The following is a 25,326-nucleotide window of genomic DNA, read 5'->3' as shown; positions in this document are numbered from 1 at the left end:
ATCAAAGGACAAACAGAGTGGAAACTGTTGGGTGGAGGGTTTGGGGACAGTATGTTACCATAGGTTGAGGCCGGAATAATTACGGGAGCGAAGAATGTGTAGTAAGGATAACTCCCATTTTCACGGTTCAGAAAATCTAGGGCAGAGGGAGTTTCCTATATTAATCTAACCTGATCTTTGTAATGTAGTGAAGGAGATAGGATACTTTTCCAACTAATGGAAAGAAGCAGTTTTAATTACACAATTTAAACCTAGGGTGGATAATTAACTACCATAATATGGCCCCTCTAGCTGTATAGGAAAGATATTTGATTCAATAAGTAACCACTATCATGTCTGTGCCTATAATCCAGGCAGCTCTGTAGTCACATGAAACAATTTACTCACTGCAGGTAATCTGAACCATTGATGGCAGCCATACAAAAGGCTTTAATGAAGAGACACAACTGATTAGGTTTTTTTTCTACCATGAGAAGGTGCCTGATACTACTTGGACCATAATATCTCCTCATAACTTTATTCATGGAGATTCTGGGGACATCTTAATATTTTTATACTGTTTTATCTCCCATCATATTAATGTAAATACTGAGCTATTGATACCCTATCAAACCAATTTGCATGGCACCCTCAAGTCAGTTGGGGCTTACAAATGACAGGCTGAGGTAAAAGAAAGAAGAAATGTTCTTTTAGGTCTCAATTATGAAAACTCTTTTTAAACATTCATATTTGTAATCCTCTAGAATTTAGAGTTAGGCATGTCACTTGCAGGTCTAAAGATTTGGTGAGGCTCCTGGGCGTTGTATGATGTTTCAGAACATTTTTTTACTGCCAGCTTGGTTATGTGTACAAAGTATATGAGCCAGTCTTGGTGGGATGTAGTCCACCCTAAGAGAACTGTGATGACCAACAGGACTTTTAGGACCAGCTATAGTCCTCTACTCCTTGCACTGCCCAGTCAGGCACCAGTTAATATGAGATCCATTTTCATGATGTGACAAATGTATAAAATATACTGTTTAATCCAGACAAATATATACCATAGCAGGTTTCATGCTGTGTTGGGCTGTGGTGGTCTTTTCTCAGGCTACCAGTGAATGTAATGACCTGCACTGTTTTGAGAATTTGGGTTACTGCTAAACGTTAATGGTTATTGATAGCAGATCATAAGTCCTATCAGACATCTGAGCAAATATTCTCCAGATTGTCCACAATAAACAGTTTCCATTAGTAGGACCTAGTTTCATAACCATTACGCATTTAAGAACTGAATAGTATTACAGGCATAATATGTAATTACGAATGGTGCAATCACTGATAAAGAAGAGAATGCTTTCGTGTAAAGGAAAAAAACTTGTATTGATCGGAACACTGTAAAATTGCCACACAGTCATGGTACATGTTACAACATTATATCAGTAATAATTACACACATTGATTAATGTCAGTAATGTATATGCATAAGATATTCTGAACATATAGATCATTTGTCTGATATACATTCTCTCATTGGATGAAGCTGTTTCTTTTAACATGCCCATTCATCTCATAAGAGCGTAGCTGTACTGTGATGTTAGTGTAAGAGTATCCACCATATTAAACAGTGCCCTACATCTATAATTCATGGATTATCATCAGACATGATGCAATGGCCATAATGTTTTTACTTAAATTCTCTGCTCTCTCATGCAGAGATTGCTAACTTGCAGAGATTACCAACTTGCTTTGTTAATACCTAGATGAGCTGTTCCTGAAACCAAACTCTGACTCTACTAATGAGTTATAGCTACTGAAACAGCCAGCTGCTGTATTGTCCATTTTTTCCCCTTCATTTCCATTTAGATTTATCTTGAATGCAACTTCATTGTCAAACATTAATGATGCACATTATCAAAGAAGTCAGTAACCAAAAATAGAGAGAAGACAGTTTGTTGTCTGATATACCTTTACTTACACAGATTTAGTGAGTTTAATAGAGGAGATTCAAAAGACAGTAGTGTTTATCATGATTTCATTTTGCAAGCATGAGAGAATAATAGAGATCCTTGCCCATCTCCAATACAATAGGGGTATTATGCACAATGAGGAGGTTTACTGTTAAAACTTTGAGAGCATACATTGTAAGAAGAATCAAACAACATATTCTACCTGCATCGAAATAAAGGGAATGACTGTTGAACATGGAAGAGTTTGGCAATGTTGGTTCACCGTTACCCATGTGAGGTGTATGGCTGTCATAGGAACAGATTTGCGATTCCTTATTATTATGTTCACACATTCCTTGCTGATGTGCAGTAATGAGATAACTTTTCAGGATTCTAATAGCCTTATTGCTGTTTGATTCATTCTGTTACTTAAAATAAACTAACCTCAATGAGAATTGAAGTTTACATGAAAAAAATTAATTACATCAGTTATGTCACTGGCTGAAATATTTGTCTGCAACTGATTGCAGTAATCAGCACCTAAGGTAGGAGAGCAATATGGCAGCATGTAACAGAAGTCTGCCCAACCTCATTCTCTGGTTGATTGTTCCTAGGATACCTATCCTGCTGACAATTAGCTGTTAATCATATTTTTATTCTGATCAAGGTTTACTTCCTGTCACATATATATTGTGTGTTTATGATAGGAAATTGGAGAATCTTGAGCTCTTTGCTTTTGTCAATGTGCGCCTGTAGAGTCCAGCCAATAAAGGAAAATAAGGGAAAAAATTTTGTGTAGTCACAAGTTTTTGTACAGTGTTAGGGATGATTGTTACAAATAGCATATTAGAAATCCCCAACCTGTGGGGTGTGAGCATTGGGGTGGTGGGGCATTTAAAGGTCACTATTCTTTTACTTTTCTCTTAAATAACTTGAAAACTGTGGCTTATAATGAAAATGTTTCCCAGTACAAAATTAAACTACATTAAATTTGTAACTCTTCAGGCTTTCCCGGCAATCTAATGACATCTTGGGTTGTCGGGTCTTCTGCCAGATATCAGCATCGTACTTTCACGATATTTTGGTCACGTAGCTCATGACCTTCATCAGGGGCGACCTGAGACTGCTCCTCAAGTGGACCTGGTCCAGTATTTATGCCTATGGCCTTCCCCCTCCACCAACGGCTGCAGGCGCTTCCTCTGTGGTCCACGCCCATTCCCTGCGACCTGCTGGAGCGTTGCTGCTCCGTTTTCCGTCCGCTGCGGTTCTAGGTGTTCCCTCTGCGGTCCGCGACCACCAAACCCGCTCCTGGGGGTTTCATCTACAGTCTGGGGTACCAAGCGTTCCCCCTGCGGTCCGCGCCCGCTCACCACAACCTGTTGGAGCGTTCTGCTCCGTTTTTCGTCCGCTGCGGCTCTGGATGTTCCCTCTGCGGTCCGCGCCCACCAGTCCCACTTCTGGGTGTTCCATCTTCGGTCTGGTGCGCCTGGCAGTCCGTCAGGGGCTCGTTTTCCATCTCCATGTCTCTGGTTCTTCTGTTTGTGTAGTGTTGCAGCTGGCCCCGTTGCTCCTTTAACAATTCCAGAGCCGGATCCCAGGCTCTGCTTAGCTGGTACCCTGTGTCACAGTGCGGACGGAAAACGGAGCAGCAACGCTCCAGCAGGTCGCAGGGAATGGGCGTGGACCACAGAGGAAGCGCCTGCAGCTGTTGGTGGAGGGGGAAGGCCATAGGCATAAATACTGGATCAGGTCCACTCGCGGAGCAGTCTCAGGTCGCCCCTGATGAAGGTCACGAGCTACGTGACCGAAATATCGTGCAAGTACGACGCTGATATCCGGCAGAACACCCGACAACCCAAGGTACATTAAATTTCTTACAGAAAAGGCCTTATTAATTTTTTCCTTGGAATAATAGTTTTTGCATTACAGGGGATGGAAAAATTGAAATTATTAAAAATAATGTCTTAATGGTATTAAATTAATCTTTATTGTGAAATGAAGTAGGTTAAAAACAAATATTAAATGCCTGTGCTACGGCTAAGAGCAGTAGACATGTACTAAGAGATAAATTGTGTTCTTGGGATGTAACAGAGTGAAGGGGTTGGGGGTGGAGGGTAGAAGTGTGAGGAAAATTAAGTCACCGGAATGTAGTCATGAAGTTCCCTTCATGATAGGTGTGCAATTTGAAGAGAGAGAAAGTAAGTCCTCATTCTGTGTACCCCACCACATCACAAGGAGCAACTAAAATACACTCCTGGAAATGGAAAAAAGAACACATTGACACCGGTGTGTCAGACCCACCATACTTGCTCCGGACACTGCGAGAGGGCTGTACAAGCAATGATCACACGCACGGCACAGCGGACACACCAGGAACCGCGGTGTTGGCCGTCGAATGGCGCTAGCTGCGCAGCATTTGTGCACCGCCGCCGTCAGTGTCAGCCAGTTTGCCGTGGCATACGGAGCTCCATCGCAGTCTTTAACACTGGTAGCATGCCGCGACAGCGTGGACGTGAACCGTATGTGCAGTTGAAGGACTTTGAGCGAGGGCGTATAGTGGGCATGCGGGAGGCCGGGTGGACGTACCGCCGAATTGCTCAACACGTGGGGCGTGAGGTCTCCACTGTACATCGATGTTGTCGCCAGTGGTCGGCGGAAGGTGCACGTGCCCGTCGACCTGGGACCGGACCGCAGCGACGCACGGATGCACGCCAAGACCGTAGGATCCTACGCAGTGCCGTAGGGGACCGCACCGCCACTTCCCAGCAAATTAGGGACACTGTTGCTCCTGGGGTATCGGCGAGTACCATTTGCAACCGTCTCCATGAAGCTGGGCTACGGTCCCGCACACCGTTAGGCCGTCTTCCGCTCACGCCCCAACATCGTGCAGCCCGCCTCCAGTGGTGTCGCGACAGGCGTGAATGGAGGGACGAATGGAGACGTGTCGTCTTCAGCGATGAGAGTCGCTTCTGCCTTGGTGCCAATGGTGGTCGTATGCGTGTTCGGCGCCGTGCAGGTGAGCGCCACAATCAGGACTGCATACGACCGAGGCACACAGGGCCAACACCCGGCATCATGGTGTGGGGAGCGATCTCCTACACTGGCCGTACACCACTGGTGATCGTCGAGGGGACACTGAAAAGTGCACGGTACATCCAAACCGTCATCGAACCCATTGTTCTACCATTCCTAGACCGGCAAGGGAACTTGCTGTTCCAACAGGACAATGCACGTCCACATGTATCCCGTGCCACCCAGCGTGCTCTAGAAGGTGTAAGTCAACTACCCTGGCCAGCAAGATCTCCGGATCTGTCCCGCATTGAGCATGTTTGGGACTAGATGAAGCGTCGTCTCACGCGGTCTGCACGTCCAGCACGAACGCTGGTCCAACTGAGGCGCCAGGTGGAAATGGCATCGCAAGCCGTTCCACAGGACTACATCCAGCATCTCTACGATCGTCTCCATGGGAGAATAGCAGCCTGCATTGCTGCGAAAGGTGGATATACACTGTACTAGTGCCGACATTGTGCATGCTCTGTTGCCTGTGTCTATGTGCCTGTGGTTCTGTCAGTGTGATCATGTGATGTATCTGACCCCAGGAATGTGTCAATAAAGTTTCCCCTTCCTGGGACAATGAATTCACGGTGTTCTTATTTCAATTTCCAGGAGTGTATGTTTCCCAAAGTTACATTGATTCTCCGCAGTATGCCTTATGAATCACTGGTGACTAAATATGCAAACATGGCAGAGGGGTGTTTGTTTTCCACAAAGTGTGTTACCAACATATGGAATACAAACATGAGTTACTAGTAATACTAATGCAAGAAACACCCATGGACAGAATCTAGGTAAATGTCAGCATACTGTTCTACACTGATAGAGGGGATCCTTAGCATCCTGTACAGCAGCTGTAGTGTTCTTCTGGGGAAGGTTACCTCCCCCAGTATGAGCACTGCTCGCTTTTCAAGTTACAGACAGACTATACATCTCCAGCATTCCCTGTCCAGTTTTCATATGTGAATAGACAAAATTACTTCACTAAGCTTGTGTTTATACAGTAGAGTTGTTTTCAGTTTATTACAGAAGTACTTATTATTTGCAGTTGCTAAATGCCCTATCATGTAAAAAAGTTCAACAGCTGGATCTGTCTATTATCTACCACCCTGAAGAGCCTACCTCCAGTGTAGTATACTGTCAATACATATTGGACAATGGTGATAGCACTGTTTCCACTATCAATGGCTGGAATACTTTTCACAATATGAAGGGTATCAAATGAATTACCCTAGCTTCAGCTTTTCCAATATTTGAAGAGGCCAGAGGCTTAACTTGTCTTCATCTGCAGTAGAAGTATGTCATATAGGAGTTATGGAACTTCAAATATTCTCAGAATTGTATGTTTATCAATGTAGATTTACACTGGTTTAGGATGAATAATTATTTTTGAACAAGGATACTACTGTTAAAATTTTATAAAGTGCCAATGTAGACTATAACTGATGTTATAGAAAAAAAATACATTTTTTTGGCATTCAACATTTGATGATTAACTGTATATCACGACATGTACACAAGTTTTGATACAGTTAACACAAAAAGACATTTAATTTCAAATGTTGTGTTTAGTTCTACAACCTTAGTTTTCTATGCCAATTATGTGACACATGTGATTTTACTAGGACATAAAGGCAATATCAGAAGTCAGCTGATTTACATAAATATGTGTTAATAAATGTGTGAAATGCACAGATTTTTCACTTAACTGGTTTAATGACACCTGCTACACTAGGATGCCAAAGATAAACACTACGAGGGGCATTTGAAAAGTCTGTGCAAAGTCCGAGAGATGGCACCACCGGCGCATATCGAGGTCATGTTTAGGTAGTAGCATCTTTGGAAAGAATGCACACCTAGTTTCGGCCATATTGGTCTATTTATTTGTGTTTGGCATTCGTGTGAATCAAAGAAGTCGAATGATTGTCAAAAAAATGGCCGAAAAAAATTTGGTGTGGTGATTAAACATTACTTTATGAAAGGCAAAACACTTCAGGAGACTACAGACAAGCTTGATAAACATTACAGTGACACTGCACCTTTGATTAAAACAGTTTATAAGTGGTTTCAAAATTTTTTGAGTGACCATATGGGCACAAGTGATGCTGAACGTTCTGGCCACCCTGTGGAGGTTACGACTACAGAAATCATTGATAATATGGTGGTGGATGATGGAAGAGTTAAGGTGCGTGAGATTGCTAGTGCTGTGGGAATCTCGAATGAATGGCTACATAATATTTTGCATAAACATTTGGACATGAGAATGCTATCTGCAAGATGGGTTCTGCAATTTCTCATGCTTGACCAAAAATGGAACCATGTGAAGTATTGCAACAATGGTTTGCAGCAGTTCAGGAAGAATCCGCAGAACTTTAAGCGTCGTTTCATCAATGTGGATGAAACACAGGTACATTACTACACCCCTGAGACCCAAGAACAATCTAAAAAATGGGTTACCAAGGGAGAATCTGCACCAAAAAAGGCAAAGACCATTCCTTCGGCCAGAAAGGTTATGGCAACTGTCTTTTGGGATTTGCAAGGGATAATCCTCATCGACTATCTGGAAAAGGATAAAACTATTACAGGTGCATAGTATTCATCATTATTGGACCATTTGAAAACTGAGTTGCAAGAAAAATGCCGACAATTGGACCGCAAAAAAGTCCTTTCCCATTACAACAATGCACCAGCACACACCTCAGCAGTTGTAGTTGCAAAATTAATGGAAATAAGATTCCAACTCATTTCACATCCTCCCTGTTCCCCAGACTTGGCTCCCTTGGACTACTATTAGTTCCCCAATTTGAAGAAATGGCTGGTGGGACAAAGATTTTATTCAAATGAGGTGGTGACTGCAGCAACTAATAGCTGTTTTGTAGACTTAGATAATTCCTATTATTCGGAAGGGATCAACAAATTAGAACAGCGTTGGACAAGTGTATATGTCTAAAAGGAGACTATTTTGAAAAATAAAAAAGGTTTACCCCAAACATGTAAGTAGTTTTTATTTTTGCATGGACTTTTCAAAGGCCCCTCGTATGTGTCAGCATGTCCCAGAAAAACTATAAAAATTATGACCACAACAAAGCATGTTTTCCACATGAGGCAGCCAACAATGCAATCTGAAATTGGCAATGCAAACAATGTGAAGCATCAGTAGCTGTAATAAGACTTTTGTCTGAAGAAAATGTAGCCAAATAGGGAGCCATTCAAAGACATTTCTTTAATAACTGTACCATGGGTTGAGGCCACAGTCATGTAATGCTCTTTAAGTAAAAGTTCTGCCATTTGAATGTATAGATCATTTATTCTACTGTAGAGTCATAACTTCGGCCTTTGAACATTTTCAAGTACCACAGTGTTGGAGATTATCAGATTTCTGTAAACAAAGACATTGCTGAACTAGATTAAATTTTGTCAATGACTTTTTTTATAGAAGTCTGATCATGGCCAACATTGTGGTACTTGCAAATGGCCAAAGGCCAAAATCATGATTGTACAGTAGGATGAAAGATCTATACAGTCAAATGGCAGAAATTTAATTTAAAAAACTTTTCTTTGCTTTCAAATATGCATTGTGGCATGCTTTGTGGTGAAATTCCAAGCAGACGATCTGACTCCTTCTTCACACAGCTAGTTGAGTGTGCGCAAAATGTGGGCAGCCCGCGGAATGAACTTGGCATAATAATTTACTTTACTGAGGAACGACTGCATCTCGTTCATGATGGATAGCTTGTGTATGACTTCTACATGATTCTGCATGCATGTTAACCCCATTTTGCTCAAGACATTATCGAGGTACTTAATGCTTGTTTCAAAAAACTGACATGTTGAACTGGCAAAGCAGTCTCTGGGCTTGCAGCCACTCAAATAATGTCTATAAATGCTGCTGTCTCATAATCCCTGTTACAAATATAAAAGGTATCCCATGAAGAATACAACTTTTGAGTGCATAATAACATACAAATTTATTTTTGAAATTAAGTAATTTGCATATTATTGCAGTGTATGCTACCTGTGATTATGTATAAAATATGATAGTACTCAAATGCCCTCCATGACACTGCAGGCACTTTGTTCTTTGACGAAATTTTCCATAACTTTTCAGCATACTTGCACCTCTAGTTCTGAAATTATATGCTGAATTTCAGCCTTCAGCTCTGGAAGTGATTGTGGTTTGTTGGCATAGACATGAGATTTCAAATACCGCCACAGAAAGAAATCTCATGGTGTCATCTCACAAGATCTGGATAGACAGTTCACATCACTGTTGTGAGAAATTACCCGGCCAGCAAACCTCTCTGATAACAAGTCCATTGTTGCAATTGATGTGTGAGAGGTTCCACCATCTTGTTGAAATTGAACCTCTTCTGCGTGCTGATAGAGTTCAGACAATAAAGCTCTCTTTATGTATTAGCATGGCATTCATTGCCCACTGTTAATACATCACAGGCACTATCCTTGAAGAAGTAAATCCAGTTATGTTTTTAGTGTAAATGTCCTGCACCCAAATACTTCAATTTTGCTTGTTCTTGAAGCAATTCTACAGAAACTGTGCCTTGTCAGTGAACATTGTATTTCTTGATGAAATCATTGTGTGCTCTTTATCTCACAAGGATCCAGTGAGCATATGATCAGCACTTTTCATCATCATCTGGAGACTAGAAGTCTACTCTGTAGGAATCAGCATGGGTTTCGAAAAAGGCAATCGTATGAAACCCAGCTCACACTATTCGTCCATGAGACTCAGAGGGCCATAGATACGGGTTCCCAGGTAGATGCCGTGTTTCTTGACTTCGACAAGGCCTTTGATACAGTTCCCCATAGTCGTTTAATGAATGAAGTAAGAGCATATGGACTATCAGACCAATTGTGTGATTGGATTGAAGAGCTCCTAGATAACAGAACGCAGCATGTCGTTCTCAATGGAGAGAAGTCTTCCGAAGTAAGAGTGATTTCAGGTGTGCCACAGGTGAGTGTCGTAAGACCATTGCTATTCACAATATATATAAATGACCTTGTGGATAACATCGGAATTTTACTGAGGCTTTTGCGGATGATGCTGTAGTATATCGAAAGGTTGTAGCAATGGAAAATTGTGCTGAAATGCAGGAGGATCTGCAACGAATTGACGCATGGTGCAGGGAATGGCAATTGAATCTCAATGTAGACAAGTGTAATGTGCTGTGAATACATAGAAAGAAAGATCCTTTATCATTTAGCTACAATATAGCAGGTCAGCAACTGGAAGCAGTTAATTCCATAAATTATCTGGGAGTAGGCATTAGGAGTGATTTAAAATGGAATGACCATATAAAATTAATCGTCGGTAAAGCAGATGCCAGACTGAGATTCATTGGAAGAATCCTAAGGAAATGCAGTCCGAAAACAAAGGAAGTAGGTTACAGTACACTTTTCGCCCACTGCTTGAATACTACTCACCAGTGTGGGATCAGTGCCAGATGGGGTTGATAGAGGAGATAGAGAAGATCCAACAGAGAGCAGCGCGCTTTGTTACAGGATCATTTAGTAATCGCAAAAGCGTTATGGAGATGATTGATAAACTCCAGTGGAAGACTCTGCAAGAGAGACGCTCTGTAGCTTGCTACAGGCTTTTGTTGAAGTTTCGAGAAAATACCTTCACCGAGGAGTCAAACAGTATATTGCTCCCTCCTACGTATATCTTGCGAAGAGACCATGAGGATAAAATCAGAGAGATTAGAGTCCACACAGAGGTATACCAACAATCTTTCTTTCCACGAGGAATGCGAGACTGGAATAGAAGGGGGAACCGATAGAGGTACTCAAGGTACCCTCCGCCACACACCGCCAGGTGGCTTGCGGAGTATGGATGTAGATGTAGATGTAGAGATCATTTGGCTTCAGTTCTTGTGTCAGTAGAAGTTTATTAGACTAAAGGTCAGATCTTCTTTCAGAATTCATTGCTTGCTGGTTCTGAGAATATCCAACTGTTGTGAATGTCACTGTAAAGTTTTACCAGACTTGCATCATCATCATCATCATCATCATCATCATCATCATCATCATCATTCATGATGGTGATGTTTTCTGCAGTACAACTAACATGAGGGTGCCTCAAGGGTTTAATATCCACAACTGAACCGGTCTTCTCAAAATTAGCAATCAGTCCAATCACAGTTGAGTTATTTGGTGCATTACATTGCCCAAGCATTCCATGGAGTTTGCAAACATTCTCTGCCACAACATTCACCACATTATAATAAGATTTCACTGTGACAACCTGCTATTCTGTCATGAAGCACTCCATTACTAGCCACAGAGAAAATAGGTGGAGACCGTGCGACATTTAGCACTGTCAACTTACGAGAACAGAAAAAGGGGCACTTCAAAAGTCACATTCCTTACTGGTAATCCTTTTTTATCCATATAGTTTAGACAATTTGAGATGCCTTGAATTAAATGTTTGAGATACATCTCGTTAAGGCAGTTATTGGCTTGTAAATACTGCTATGTAACATTGGCTGCAGATTAACTTTTCAATAGCTGTGAACATGGTTTATGACCAAAACTAATTGGAATGAAGTATAAATAAAGTCAGCATTTGTGTGTCATGCATTTTATAAAGTGTTCAAGATACCTCTGAAAAATTGTGGGAGAACTTGGGACTACGAACATAATCTGTCGTATATAAACTTGCATAAAGGCATATTAATAACTAGGATCCATTTTGTTTCCTCAACAGGAAACTACAAATATGCATCAGCTACATGCATTTTTGAAAACAAGGTGCCTCGGACAAACTTGACTAGCAATTCATTTGACCTAGGAATCGGATACAACCACATGTGACTGAGCATTTACCACAATGGAAATTACTGCATAACCTATTTGCTCCATTTGCCGCCTTAATGATTACCGACAGTGCTGTCCAGTGACTTGAAAATACAGTAGATATTACCCTTAAGCTTTGCAGCCTGTCAAGTTGTATCTTAACTTGTTTGCATATAGGGAATGGCACTGGATGTACTCTGCAGAACTTGGGTACTGCTGAGTGTTTTAACGAAATGTGCACCTTAAAATTCACAGTACACCTGAAGGTGGGTCCAAAAATCTGTTTACTCTATGCACATAATGAACTGAGTTCCTTGTGCGGGATTGCGTTAGAGGCCAGATTAACTTGGTCTTCAATCTTGAAGCCAAAAATCTTGAATGGATCCAGTCTGAAAATGTTAGTACCCATACAGAAATTCGCTGTTTTAAATGTTATTTGTCTGGCTGCATTCTCATACTAAGTTGAGACCATTGTTTGGCCATGCAATGGGATCGATTGGTTATTTTATGTCACCACCATCCACTTAGTGTGCTGCATATGTGGGAACCCGCTGAACTGGTATGTCTCCAGGTTTATAAAAGAACATTTTGTACAATTTTTTATAGAAAGGCAAAAATGGAGCACTCTGACAAGTTCTGTCCAATATCTGACTTGCCTCACAACAGGTATCAAAGAGATTTTTGCTTGTTTCATGAAAGCGAGTGAATGGTTGAGGAAGAAGTGATGTAGCTTTTGGTACTAGTGTTGGCTGCTACTGCTGTTGTTCTTGTTGTTGGAGCAGGCGGATGAGTTGCTGTTATAGTTCCTTCTTCTGTTGCTGCTTTTCTTGGTGTTGCAGTTCCATCTGCAATTTTCACAACTTCAAAAACTCAGGATCCACCATTGCAAGATGAGTAACATCCTCAGTGTCACTTAATATCTTATTTGGTGTAGGTAACAAAAGTTCAGTATTGTGCAGCACATGGTGACACTGTGACTGGTAGAACAAATGGTAGTTTTAAGTGGTTAGTAACAACAAAATTCACTTAGTGAATGGCTGGATAGAAACAGTCTGGAAAACACCAAGTTTGCCATAAGCATAGAACATCAATCCAAAGTGAATATTGAAAGAGAGAAAACTGTAACACAAGCAATAGTCAAACATTATATTAAATGTCACAGTCTGAACGCTTCACGTGATAACAGGCAAGGGGCAGTATCTGGTGGACCATGTGCATATTTAAACACAGAACTCTGTGCCCATTGTACCTTTGGGTTATGTCATGTGTGACCCATGGCTGTTTGCAGCTCAGACTATAAATCAGAATCAATCTTGGATACAAGATGACAGTCTTTGAGTAAGATGGTACTTATCGTATGTGATAAGTATACGTGTCAACACATGTTGTACAACACCCGTGGCCAGCATTATGGTTTTATTTGTTCCTGTAGAACTATTGTGTAATTGGGCCAGTCATCAACTCCATCTTGGCCTTGACCTTTAGAATATTTATGGCTCCTTCAAGAGAGGATATAACAATGGCAAAATATTTGCACTAATGCAAGTATCCAGGGCTGAGGAGCAAGCCAGATCTTTACTGTGTGTATTCTCCATACCCATTTACCAAGGCGTTACCTATCGTGCTAAATTTAGTTTACATGTGTTCAACGGGATGAAGTTCATGTGGTGCATATTTAAGCATAGTAAGTGCCAAAAATACTTGAGAAATATAAATTAAATGCCTTGCTACAATTATTTGTGTATTTCAATTGATATTCCTGTCACATTTAATCCTAACTTAAAATCTTTACATTCAGACTGTGAAGTCTGTTTCTTGATTGTGCGACAGGAAAAATTCTTTTCTTTGAAGAAATTTGGTATTGTATGTGTCATGTCAGAATGTTCAGAGTATAGTAAATCAAACAATTTTGATTTATAATGCTATGAAACACTTAGAAAAATGGATGCTGGACTATGTGAAACAATTACACCTGATGTATTTCACAGTTATTTCACTGTACCACTGTACACTTCACATTATTAGTCCAGAAATTTGTTAAAGTATAAGGATAGAGTCTGAAAGACTTTATGTAACTTGAACTGTGCAAGTTATTCTATGTGGTAATTTTCTTTGTCAATAGCAGCATGCCTGTTTTGATTTATTACCAATTTAGCATATTCACACAACTGATAACTCTACAGATTTTCCCCATCAAAGCATTCTGTAAGGTTATTAACTTGTTTTGTGCCTCATAAGTCTCATAGATTTTCTTCGTCACCTTACTTCTCCTGATGATTACTACATGCTCTAAACAATTGTGAAATGATTGCTCACAACACATGTGAGTTTATTTTCCACTTCATTCTATTTTATATCTTTAAACACATTTACGGTGATCATGTTGCATGATTATATTGGAACTTTGGTAATCTAATTCTGCAGGTTGGGCTCTTAGTAGCCTACCAAAATTTAAGAAGTGCCCATCCATAGTTAAAGAAATGATTGACTAACTGACTGCAAATCACCTACTTCTATAGTATCTCTATTCAATGTAAAACTGTAATTGCAATATTTGAGTGTTAGCTGCCGATGGACTCTGGCTTTGTGTGTGATGTCTGTATAAAAATGGGTGTAGGGCAGATAAATGGTAAAATACACGACAATTACACCTTCAGTAATAATAATATAAATATGGGAAAAATTGTTAGTGTTGTGGCGTAACAAGCATGCTACGCCACACTGGGAAGGGAGCCGAAAGAAAGGCACGCGTACACACACGCCGACTGGCGTCAAGTCTGGAACAGGATAACTATTGAATGGTAGCAAGAAAAGTACGTAGCTGCTTTATACTTAACTTTTATTCTTTGATGAATACAGCGTTCTTCTTGAGACATTTATACGATAACTCTCAAACTAGGTAAGGCTAATGGCGCCTTGCTAGGTCGTAGCCATGGACTTAGCAGAAGGCTATTCTAACTGTCTCTCGGCAAATGAGAGGAAGGCTTCATCTGTATTGTCGCTAGCAATGTCGTCGTACAACTGGGGCGAGTGCTCTATCGTATATCGAGACCTGCCTTGTGGTGGCGCTAGGTCTGCGATCACACAGTGGCGACATGCGGGTCCGACATGTACTAAATGGACCGCGGCCAATTTAAGCTACCACCTAACAAGTGTGGTGTCTGGCGGTGACACCACATTCCTCCCCCGCAAATCGGCGAACGGTCGTGTGATAAGGCTTCCGCCCGCCGTGGGGAGGACCCCATGTTGACGTATGCGATGAGGTGGGGAGCCTAACAACAGGCGAGACTGTGCCACCCACACCCGGCCATTCGGTCCGAGGGGATCTAGGAAACGCCTGAAAACCTAGTCCAGGGTGCACGTCAACATGCGGTGTATGCGCCTGTAATGAGACAGGAGGGTCCGAAGGGTCGACCTCCATTGCGTCAGGGTACCCGACGGGCGATGACGTCATGTGGTCCGGAGCGGGCAAGAGGTCCATGGCGGAGGACGGCTGGTCACGGGAAGCGATTGGCAGCGCGTGACCCAGGGAGGCGCTTGGCGGCTGCAGCGAAGCGTCGAATGCGGGCGGCACCGGCGGGAGAACAGGCGGCGGCGGCGGCGGCTGCTGCGGCGGCGCGTCACCATGGGGCAAAATGGAAGGCATCGTCGGTAACACCTGGGGATGAGGCGAGCCAGTAGATGGGTCCCCAGGGCGCTGACCGGACGGCACCGTCGCTGAAAGCAGACGGGGAGCGGCAGAACCCGTGCAACGACAGAGGCGCAGCTGATTGAGATGCCAACGCACCTCAGCAGAGGCCCCCAAAACCAAATACATCGCGCGGCCGAGGCAGCGAAGAATGCGCCCTGCGAGCCAACGCCGTGAACCTCGATAGTTGCGATAAAATACAACGTCGCCTGGAGCAAAAGCAGGAGGCTACCGCTGAACAGGAACCTGATGCGGCGGATGCAGCAAAGACATCAAGGTTCGATGAGGACGACCGTGGAGCAACTCAGCCGGCGAGCGACCATCTCGGGGCTGAGAGCGTTACGAAGACAAAAAGAGCAACAATGCATCCTCTCGAGAATGCGACTCTTTCAATTTCAACATCTGTGACTTGAAAGTCCGGACCAATCGTTCAGCGGCACCGTTTGACTGAGGCGAAAACGGCGCGGATGTCAGATGTTGAATACCATTGGCCTGGCAGAATGACTGAAATTCTGCGGACATGAATTGTGGGCCATTGTCGGAAACAATAGTCTGCGGAAGACCTTCAATGCGAAAGATAGCAGACAACGCTTGGATGGTGGCGGAGGACGTCATGGAAGACATCCGGACAACAAAAGGAAAATTACTGAAGGCATCGACCAGAACCAACCATCGAGCATTCCAGAATGGACCAGCAAAATCAATGTGCAAGCGTTGCCAAGAGGAAGTGGCTTTTGGCCATGCAAAGACTTTCCGCGGCGGTGCGGATTGTTGTTCGGCACACGCCATGCAAGAAGAACACATATTCGTAATCGCAGCATCGATTCCGAACCACGTACAGTGCTGACGAGCAAGTTGTTTCGTTCGCACTATACCCCAATGTCCTTGGTGAAGAACCCGTAAGACAGAGGACTGTAACGAACGTGGGACCACGACTCGGAACTGATCATTATCAGAACGCAACAACAAAACACCACGTCGAATAAAAAGTCTCTCCTTGTGAGCAAAAAATCGGCGAACCAACGGATCCGCAATCCGAGACTTTGACAAAGGCCATTGCGTATCAACAAAACGCAAAACGGTAGCAAGGTCAGCAGCTGTGGCTGTAGCTACACGACGAAAATCAATCGGAAACGATTCGACCACTTCATCGGTTTCCGAATCAATGAACAGGCAAGCAAGTTCGGAAGAATCGAATGCTTTATCCTCAGCAACAGGCAAACGGGACAACGCATCGGCGTTTCCTTGCTTAGCAGTGGACCAATACAAGATATCGTAGCGGTACTGCGAGAGGAAAATAGACCAGCGAATGAATTTCTGCGCTGTACGTGGAGGTACAGGCTTGGTCGGATGAAAAAGCGACGTCAAAGGTTTGTGGTCTGGGATGATGGTAAAGTGACGACCATACAAGAAATCATGGAACTTAGTAACACCAAACATGAGAGCCAAAGCTTCTTTCTCTATCTGTGAGTAATTTCTTTGCGCAGACGAGAGCAGTTTTCACGCAAAGGCAATAGGGCGATCATGCGAGCCAACTTTGTGCGCAAGCACAGCACCGATCCCGAAATCCGATGCATCGACCATCAACAAAAGGGGCTTCTGGGGATCGAAAGGCGTGAGGCAAGTATTAGAAAGCAACGCCGATTTCAACTGGCGAAAGGCGTGTTCACATTCCGTCGTCCAGAGAAACGGAACACCTTTACGGCGTAAGCGATGAAGCGGAGCTGAAAGAGAAGAAGCGTTGCGCACATTCACTCACACCTTGTGATTCTAAATCGTGGAATGTTCTTGCAACCTCATGACGCAATGCGTGAGGAACATTGCGCGCTCTGAAAAATTTCTGTTGCGCGTTTACTTTCCGTTCCAATTGTGCTGCATAGTTTTTAGCGCAACCAAGGCCCGATGCAAAAATGTCTGCAAATTCTTCACAAACGCTAGAAACACTGTCTGTAGGCACAGTTTGATTCACTGATGGGACCTGATTTACAATAGACAAGTTAAACAATTGAAATAAATCTAAACCAAACAAGTTCACTGCAGTAGAAGAACGAAGAACGTAAAATGACACAAGTTTTGTTTGTCCTTTATATGTTGCAAGAAGAGTGCACTGTCCTAACACAGGTATATTCTGTCCCGAATAACTATGTAACTTAACATTTGCGGCACGCAACGGAGGTGCGCCCAGTTGCTTGTACGTGTCGTGATTGAGCAATGAAACTGCAGCTCCGGTATCGAGCTGGAATGGTATGACCTTGCCATTAAAGTCCAAATCGACAAAAAGTTTATTGTCCTGCTGACGACAAGAGTGACTGTTTTGTGCAATTTGAACAGACACTTGTACAGAATCACTTGCTAATTGACGTGATTTCCAGCGACGTCGACGCACAGTTTGTGTGGGACGAACACAGTCACTGTTAGAGAAAGTGGCACTGGACGAATCGGAATTAACTACATGAATGTCCATGGGCGAAGGTCCACGATCCTGAGTGTCCTTGGTTCGATTCCGGCGCGAAGCAAAGGGCCTGGAATGATTGTGATCGTCTGATCTGAGCTTTTTCTGGCAAACACTTTGAACATATCCTTTCCTATTACAGAAAAAGCAAATAGCTTGGCGTGACGGGCAATGTTCACGCGAATGTCTAGTAGCACACCGCGGGCATGATTTCACTGCATTTGTGGGCTGGTGCGGCACACCTGGTTTAAAGCGCGGCGGTAGCTGCGTTGGTGTGCGCGAGGGCAGTTGACCGGGCCGCGCAGCTCGCCCGGCGGGCCGGTTAATGTTACACACTGCTGGCGAAGTTTCAAAAGATTCCTGAGCACAGTCAAGTGTGTCTTGTCTATCCAATATGTCTATCACTTGTTGAAGGGAGGGATTAACTAGTTTCAAAATTTGCTCCCGTATGCGAACATCAGAAACGTTCTGTGCAATTGCATCACGTACCATTGTATCTGAATAAGAAAGGTCACAGTCACAGTCAAAGGCACAGTCCCTAGTAAGTCCTTGCAATGTTGCTACCCACTCCCTATTAGTTTGACCGGCCGTGCGTTTCGTACGAAAAAACGTATACCGTTTTGCAACCACATTAACTGTTTCTTTGAAATAGGCATCTAAAGCAGACAAAATTTCCTCGTAGGACAGAGTTGCTACGTCACGTCGGGGAAACAATTTCACTATCACACGGTAGGTGGACACACCGACACAAGAAAGCAAAAACGGCTGCCGCTCATTACCTTGAATTCTGTAGGTGGCTAGATGAAAGGCAAACTGGCGGGACCATTCCGTCCACGATTCGTGCGCCGGGTCGTAGTGCCTAAAAGGCGGTGCAACTGCGAGTTGTGGCTGCGGTAGCGGTGAAGCGGTGGCTGCTGCATCGTGTTGCAGTGCACGTTGACCCTGGACGAGCTGTCCAAGGGCATCCAATAACGCCTGCGTCTGCTGATTCTGCAAGCGATAAAATTCGGACAGTACATCTGGAGATTGTGGCGAAGCCATGACACAAATAAATCAGAGCAAAGCAAGTAGAAAGAACACTTTTCCTTCGTCGCCAATCTGTTGTGGCGTAACAAGCTTGCTACGCCACACTGGGAAGGGAGCCGAAAGAAAGGCACGCGTACACACACGCCGACTGGCGTCAAGTCTGGAACAGGATAACTATTGAATGATAGCAAGAAAAGTACGTAGCTGCTTTATACTTAACTTTTATTCTTTGATGAATACAGCATTCTTCTTGAGACATTTATACGATAACTCTCAAACTAGGTAAGGCTAATGGCGCCTTGCTAGGTCGTAGCCATGGACTTAGCAGAAGGCTATTCTAACTGTCTCTCGGCAAATGAGAGGAAGGCTTCGTCCGTATTGTCGCTAGCAATGTCGTCGTACAACTGGGGCGAGTGCTCTATCGTATATCGAGACCTGCCTTGTGGTGGCGCTAGGTCTGCGATCACACAGTGGCGACACGCGGGTCCGACATGTACTAAATGGACCGCGGCCGATTTAAGCTACCACCTAGCAAGTGTGGTGTCTGGCGGTGACACCACAGTTAGTATATATACACATAAGATAATGAAGTAATTTGGTTTAACTATAAGCTGTATAATCTAAAAATGAGAAAAATGATAGGTATTGTCTATGAGCGGAAAGTTATACCAGTTGTTGGGATTTCCAAGGCCTGCCAAGAAATTTCAGGAAACTTAATTTTCTGATTGGAATATTTCAAAACCAACTTGTTATTTTAGCAAAGCTGTCCACTTCTGGAATGTGAGAAATGGGGACTACAAAACTGTTCTTTCAAAGATGGGAATGAGGGCTTTCATACAAAGTAAGTCAGCATTAAAACAAATAATTAGTAGTGGGGTCAAATATAAAAGTGCATGTGGTTAACATGACTCTAAAATTGTGAATACTTCTTTAAATAAAATGTTTCTTCCAAAACTAAGTATTCTGTGGAGTGTTATCATTCATTGGCCCAAGTGGTTAGTAGTGGAACACGTTATTCCCTAGACTCGACATGTCACATCACAACTGTTATCATCAGTGGTCTGAAAATTATAACTAAAATAATAATGTTTAGCAAAATCCTGCATAATAATTAGCAACTGTCTGTGCTTGTGGCTTGTGCCTTAAGTGTAGAAAAGTTATCAGAAAAGGAAAAAAATTGTTTATTTTAGGAGTGGGACTGTAGCAAGTGGGATTTATTGCTACATTTCAGTGTTGCATATCACTTGAGCCCTTTCTCCAATCATACTACTGAACAAATAAATGTTTTCAGTACAATGGCGGTCTTCTCTCTTTATCAGTTCAGTATATTCACCACCATGAGGCATACTACATCAGTTTATGTACCTATGATTGACAGTGGATTACCTTTTTTGTGTATCAAGCTTTAAATAACACCTTTAAATAACACCCTTGTATATTTACTCATTTTATGTCACATACTTCTTTTCTCTTTCAGGTACTTCCTGGCCTCTGTATACAGGAATTTCAAGAACGCCGTCAGAAGTTGCTGTCCAGCATACTGAGATATGAACCAAACCTGAATCATGTCATTGTTATACCATCAGCCACAAAAATGTTCATGTCTGAGAAAATTCCATATCCATTCCGACAGAACTCAGATTTTCTGTATTTGACTGGATGTTTGGAACCTGAATGTGCCTTAGTGATGTCATCTCATTCTGGGAAGTCCAGGTCTGTGTTGTTTCTAAGAAATAAGGACCCACAAGCCGAACTCTGGGATGGGCCTCGCACTGGAATTGATGCAGCTCCTTCATTTTTTGGTGTAGATGAGGCATTACATATAAGAGATCTTGGAACATTTCTTCAATCCTATGCCAAAGGAACAAGTTCATTTTATCTGTGGTATGAATATATTCAACCTGTGCAACCAAACCTGCATAAAGTGATGCGCGACTATCTCAATGGAAAGTGGAATAAGGTAACTATATAGATGCTAAGAAAATATATTCAAAAATGAAGTACACCTTTGTAAACATCATATTTCTTCACCATATTTGTTATTTGAAAGGGTTATTTAAATTTAGACCAAGCAAGATGGTATAGTGGCTCTCCAGCCCAATGCCAGCCTTTTGACATTACGTCACTTCAGCAGCCTATGTTGCAATTATGAAAATCAAGGTGGTCACTGGGCGTTGAATCCAGAACCTCCACATTAGCCAAAAATGATAATCACTAGATTGCAGAGGCAGTGAAGTGGTTGAGGCCCTGTACTCCAATCCAGTAGGAATGGGGTTAAAATCTCCATATGGACATCCATATTTAGGTCTCCTATGGTTTCTCTATATTGATTAAGCGAACTACTGTTATCATTCTCTGAAGAGGACATGGTCTGGGTGATTTCCTTCCCTATCCTTATCCTAACTGCACTTATGCTCCATGTGGAAGCTTCCTTTTTCAATCCAATTTGTTTTTGAATCTGTAGATCGTGTTTTTAGGCGAAATTTGAGAAATACAAGGGTTGGAACTTTAATAGTGGCAACTACTTATTTACAGCTCGTAAAAAATAGATAGGTGTTTCAAAGTTTTACTGACTTTCAAAGTAGTCACCAGTGTTGCCAGTGATGTGGAAGTCGTAGGATACTCTTGGCAGTGCCAGTTGTGTTGATAGTTCGAGCGGCGTGGTCTGTTGCCCGACGAATTTTTAGCAGTTCTGAAGTGAATGCCGTGAAGTGTTTCCTTCAGTTTAGAAATTGGGTTGAACTCATGAGGTCTTAAGTCAGGGGAGTGCAGTAGGTGGTATAGCACTTAGCAGCCCCATCAGTCAAATAAATCAATAACAGTTTGCACTGTACATGTTTGAGCATTGTCCTGTAAAATGATGGTCACGTCCTGCAGAAAGTGTCATCACTTGTGTCTCTGTGCTGTTCATTTTTGGAACACAACCTGTGACCAGCCTAGAGACAGAAGCGATGACACTTTCTGCAGGACGTGACCGTCATTTTACAGGACAATGCTCAAGCACGTACAGTGCAAGCTGTTATTGATTTGTTTGACTGATGGGGCTGCTTAGTACTATACCACCTACTGCACTCCTCTGACTAAAGCCCTTGTGGGTTCAACTCAATTTCTAAACTGAGGGAAACACTTCACGGCATTCACTTCAGAACTGCTACAAATTCCTCGGGCAATCGACTGCACTGCTCGAACTGTCAACACAACTGGCACTACTAAGAGTATCTTAAGACTGCCACATCGCTGGCAATGGGTTATACACAATGTTGGTGGCTACTTTGAAGGCCACTAAAACTTTGAAACATGTATTTATTTTTTACAAGCTGTAAATAAATAGTTGCCACTATTAAAGTTCCAACCCTTGTATCTCTGTGCTTCAATAAAATATTTGAAATTTACACACAAAAATGTATGAAATGTGTAAAAGTGAGCCTTGTTTCTTCAACTATTTAGACTAATTGGTTCTTTTACGCAGGAGACTTATATTACTACAGTTTTGTGCACATTTGAAAGATCCATTTTTAATCATTTGAGCAGAAAATAGAAAATGTATTGTATGAAAAATTATGTGTTATACAACAATATAAGGAAAAGGATAGTAGCTACTCAGCATATAGTGGAGATTCTGAGTCGCAGAAAGGCACAAAAAAAAAAAAAAAAAAAAAAAGGCTATTGGAAAGTTAGCTTTTGGCCAACAAAGTCTTTGTCAAAAATAGACAAAACACACCCACACACACACACACACAATTCCTAAAATTGTAGTCTTCAGATATTTCATCAAATGATAAACTCAATTTTAAGCATTGCTTCTTTTCACTTTTAAGAATTGATTTTCATAGTATGGTGGTAAATATGTAATTTCATGAACTGTTTACCTGCTCCCATGGAGTGGTCGCATTTTTATTACAGATTTATGCTCTGGAAGGGTGATTTGTTTTGGGGAAGAGAACTCTATAGTTAAGGATCATCAGAGTGTACATTCTGCCTGGAATTAAGTTTTTTTTAAAAAAACATTAAGACAGCACAGTGTCAAGCTCAAATGGGCCTTTAATTTTTAGGCACTACAAGAAAGATGTTGGTCACTGAGGGGAGCTCTCAAAATTCCAAGTGCTCACATTACATTACGAGTCAAAGAATGTACTGCTTTCACCAAGGTACATCGTATGTGACGAAAATGATAAAATTCAGGAAGCATAGGCTTATGTAGAAGGGCATTGAGAATGCTCCATCCAAGACAACATGTTGCGTCCTCCCTATCAAAAAGTTCTCAATCCAATCACAAATTTCACTTATACCCCATATGATTGTACTTTTGACAGTAAGCATATGTCTGGTACCGAGTCAAATGCTTTTGGGTAATCAAGAAATACTGCAACTTCCTGCTTGCCTTGATCCAAAGCTTTCAGTACATCATGTGAGAAAAGTGAGAGTTGGATTTCACATAATCGATGTTTTCGGAATCCGCGCTGTTTGGTATGGAGGAGGTCATTCTGTTCGAGATACCTCAATTATTTTTGAGATAAGAATTTGTTATAAGATTCTACAACAAATTGATTCAAGGATATCAGATGTTAGTTTTGTGGGTCACGTCTGCTACCCTTCTTGTAGAAAGGTATGACGTGTGCTTCTTTTCCAAGAACTGGGCCTGGTTTCTTGTTTGAGGGATCTTTGATAGTTTATAGTTGGAATAGGGGCTAACTCAGCTGCAAATCAAGTATAGAATCTGATAGGGATTCCATCAGGTCCTGGAGCTTTGTTCAGTTTTAATAATTTCAACTGCTTCCCAACACCACTGACACTAGTGCTTGTTTCACTCATCTTTTCAGTGGTATGAGGATTAAATTGGATTGATTCTTGTGGGTTTTCCTTCGTAAAGGAACATTTGAAAGCAAAGTTAAGCATTTCAGCTTTTTATTTGCTACCCTCAGTTTCCAATGTGGATCACAATCTGCAGTTGGTTGCACCCTGTTCCCTTAGTGGGTACCAGAATAGCCTTCTCAACATGTTAAATGAGGGCCCCAGGTGCACACACTGAGTGCACATTGTGTCCTTTCCTGTCCCTTTCTACTGTCATTCAACATACGTTTGGTCCCTTTCTACCATCATTCAACATACGTTTGAAGTGCGAATCATTATTAGACTCCTACCCTTTTTTGGGTTTGCCTCCTCTTGACACCAGACAAAGCAGGTTTCATCAAAAAGACTGCACCTCAAACTTGTTAGTTAGGGGGATAGGTACAACACCTTGAGTTCTCCCTGGTTCCCATCCACCATGCACGGGATGCCTAGCTCTACCATTGAAATGCCACTCACAGTCAAGTGGACGAGTAATGACAGATCCTGTACTTTCTGCAGATTAGACAGGAGCAGGTAGTACTTTAGGTACTTTTGGTACCGGTACCATGGTTATCTGATTCTTGCGAGCTCTTCCATCATGACGACTTGCAGCGGCTGCCTCTTGTTTGACAGTAGCCAGGGTGATTTCCAGCTGCTTATGAATGTCAACCAACTCATTCCAGATTCAGGAGCAGCATTCACAGTGGGGCTGCATTTTAGCTGGTGTGATATATTACAAGACAATGAACAAATAACTTTAAATTAAACCCACTGTGTATCTTTTAATCTCTTGAGCTATAAACTTGCTAGTTCCCTATAAGAATTGAAGAAAATACACAAAATGAGATTTCTATTAAGGCAACAGAAACCCTGTGGTAAAAATTAGTAGTTTCCTAAAACTTTTTGAGGTTAATTATAGTTGTTAGCAAACATGAAAACAGAGTTAATTTATGATAAATGTAGATATTATATAGGGCTACTCCTCTTTAAGGGAAAACTAGGTGTAATACAATATGTTAGAATATCTGCTACAGTAACTTTTATGTCCACCACAAGAAACACATACTCAACTGAATTGATTAATTGTTTATTCACACAATTATGTTTATTTGGACAAACAACTTAAATGTACTTGGAGAGTCTTCAAGATGAAACAACAAAAAAATACACACTTCTTCTGTAATTCTTAGGCTAGACTATATTGTGGAAACAGAAGTTAAGTTTTGAAATACTGCTAGTCTGCTCATCTTGAATACATTGTTCTTTTATGGTTACGAGTGATCTGAAGTTAAATTTTTTTACTGCAATCCCTGATACGATGTCCTAGTCCAGACCTGCCTGGCTGATAGTGTCTGATTCCCAATAGTGTGATGTTGTGGTCAGAAGAGTGGTGGTGAATGGTGGACTGGACGATGAGAGCTGCAGTGGCAGCATATGTGGTGATGATCATCAGTTCCAGGCAGGTGATGTCACTGCTTTCTACTGCTTCAGTGAGAGCTTAAATCCTTGCTTCATGAATGATTACTTTGTTTTGATTG

General features: G+C 42.1%; 1 protein-coding gene across 1 annotated transcript in view; it reads left to right on the top strand.

Moving 5' to 3' along the window:
• LOC126471405 (xaa-Pro aminopeptidase 3-like) overlaps window positions 1-25,326 on the top strand; it is a 201,516-nt gene that overhangs the window by 91,303 nt on the left and 84,887 nt on the right. The window contains exon 3 of the mRNA XM_050099533.1: window positions 20,436-20,918. Coding sequence (XP_049955490.1) covers window positions 20,436-20,918 — 483 coding nt within the window. The remainder of the gene's footprint in view (window positions 1-20,435; window positions 20,919-25,326) is intronic.

The sequence above is a fragment of the Schistocerca serialis genome, chromosome 3 (genome assembly GCF_023864345.2).
Source record: "Schistocerca serialis cubense isolate TAMUIC-IGC-003099 chromosome 3, iqSchSeri2.2, whole genome shotgun sequence".
NCBI classification, from domain to species: domain Eukaryota; kingdom Metazoa; phylum Arthropoda; class Insecta; order Orthoptera; family Acrididae; genus Schistocerca; species Schistocerca serialis.
Note: the sequence above shows the minus strand (reverse complement) of the source record. Positions and strands in the feature narration are given on the sequence as shown.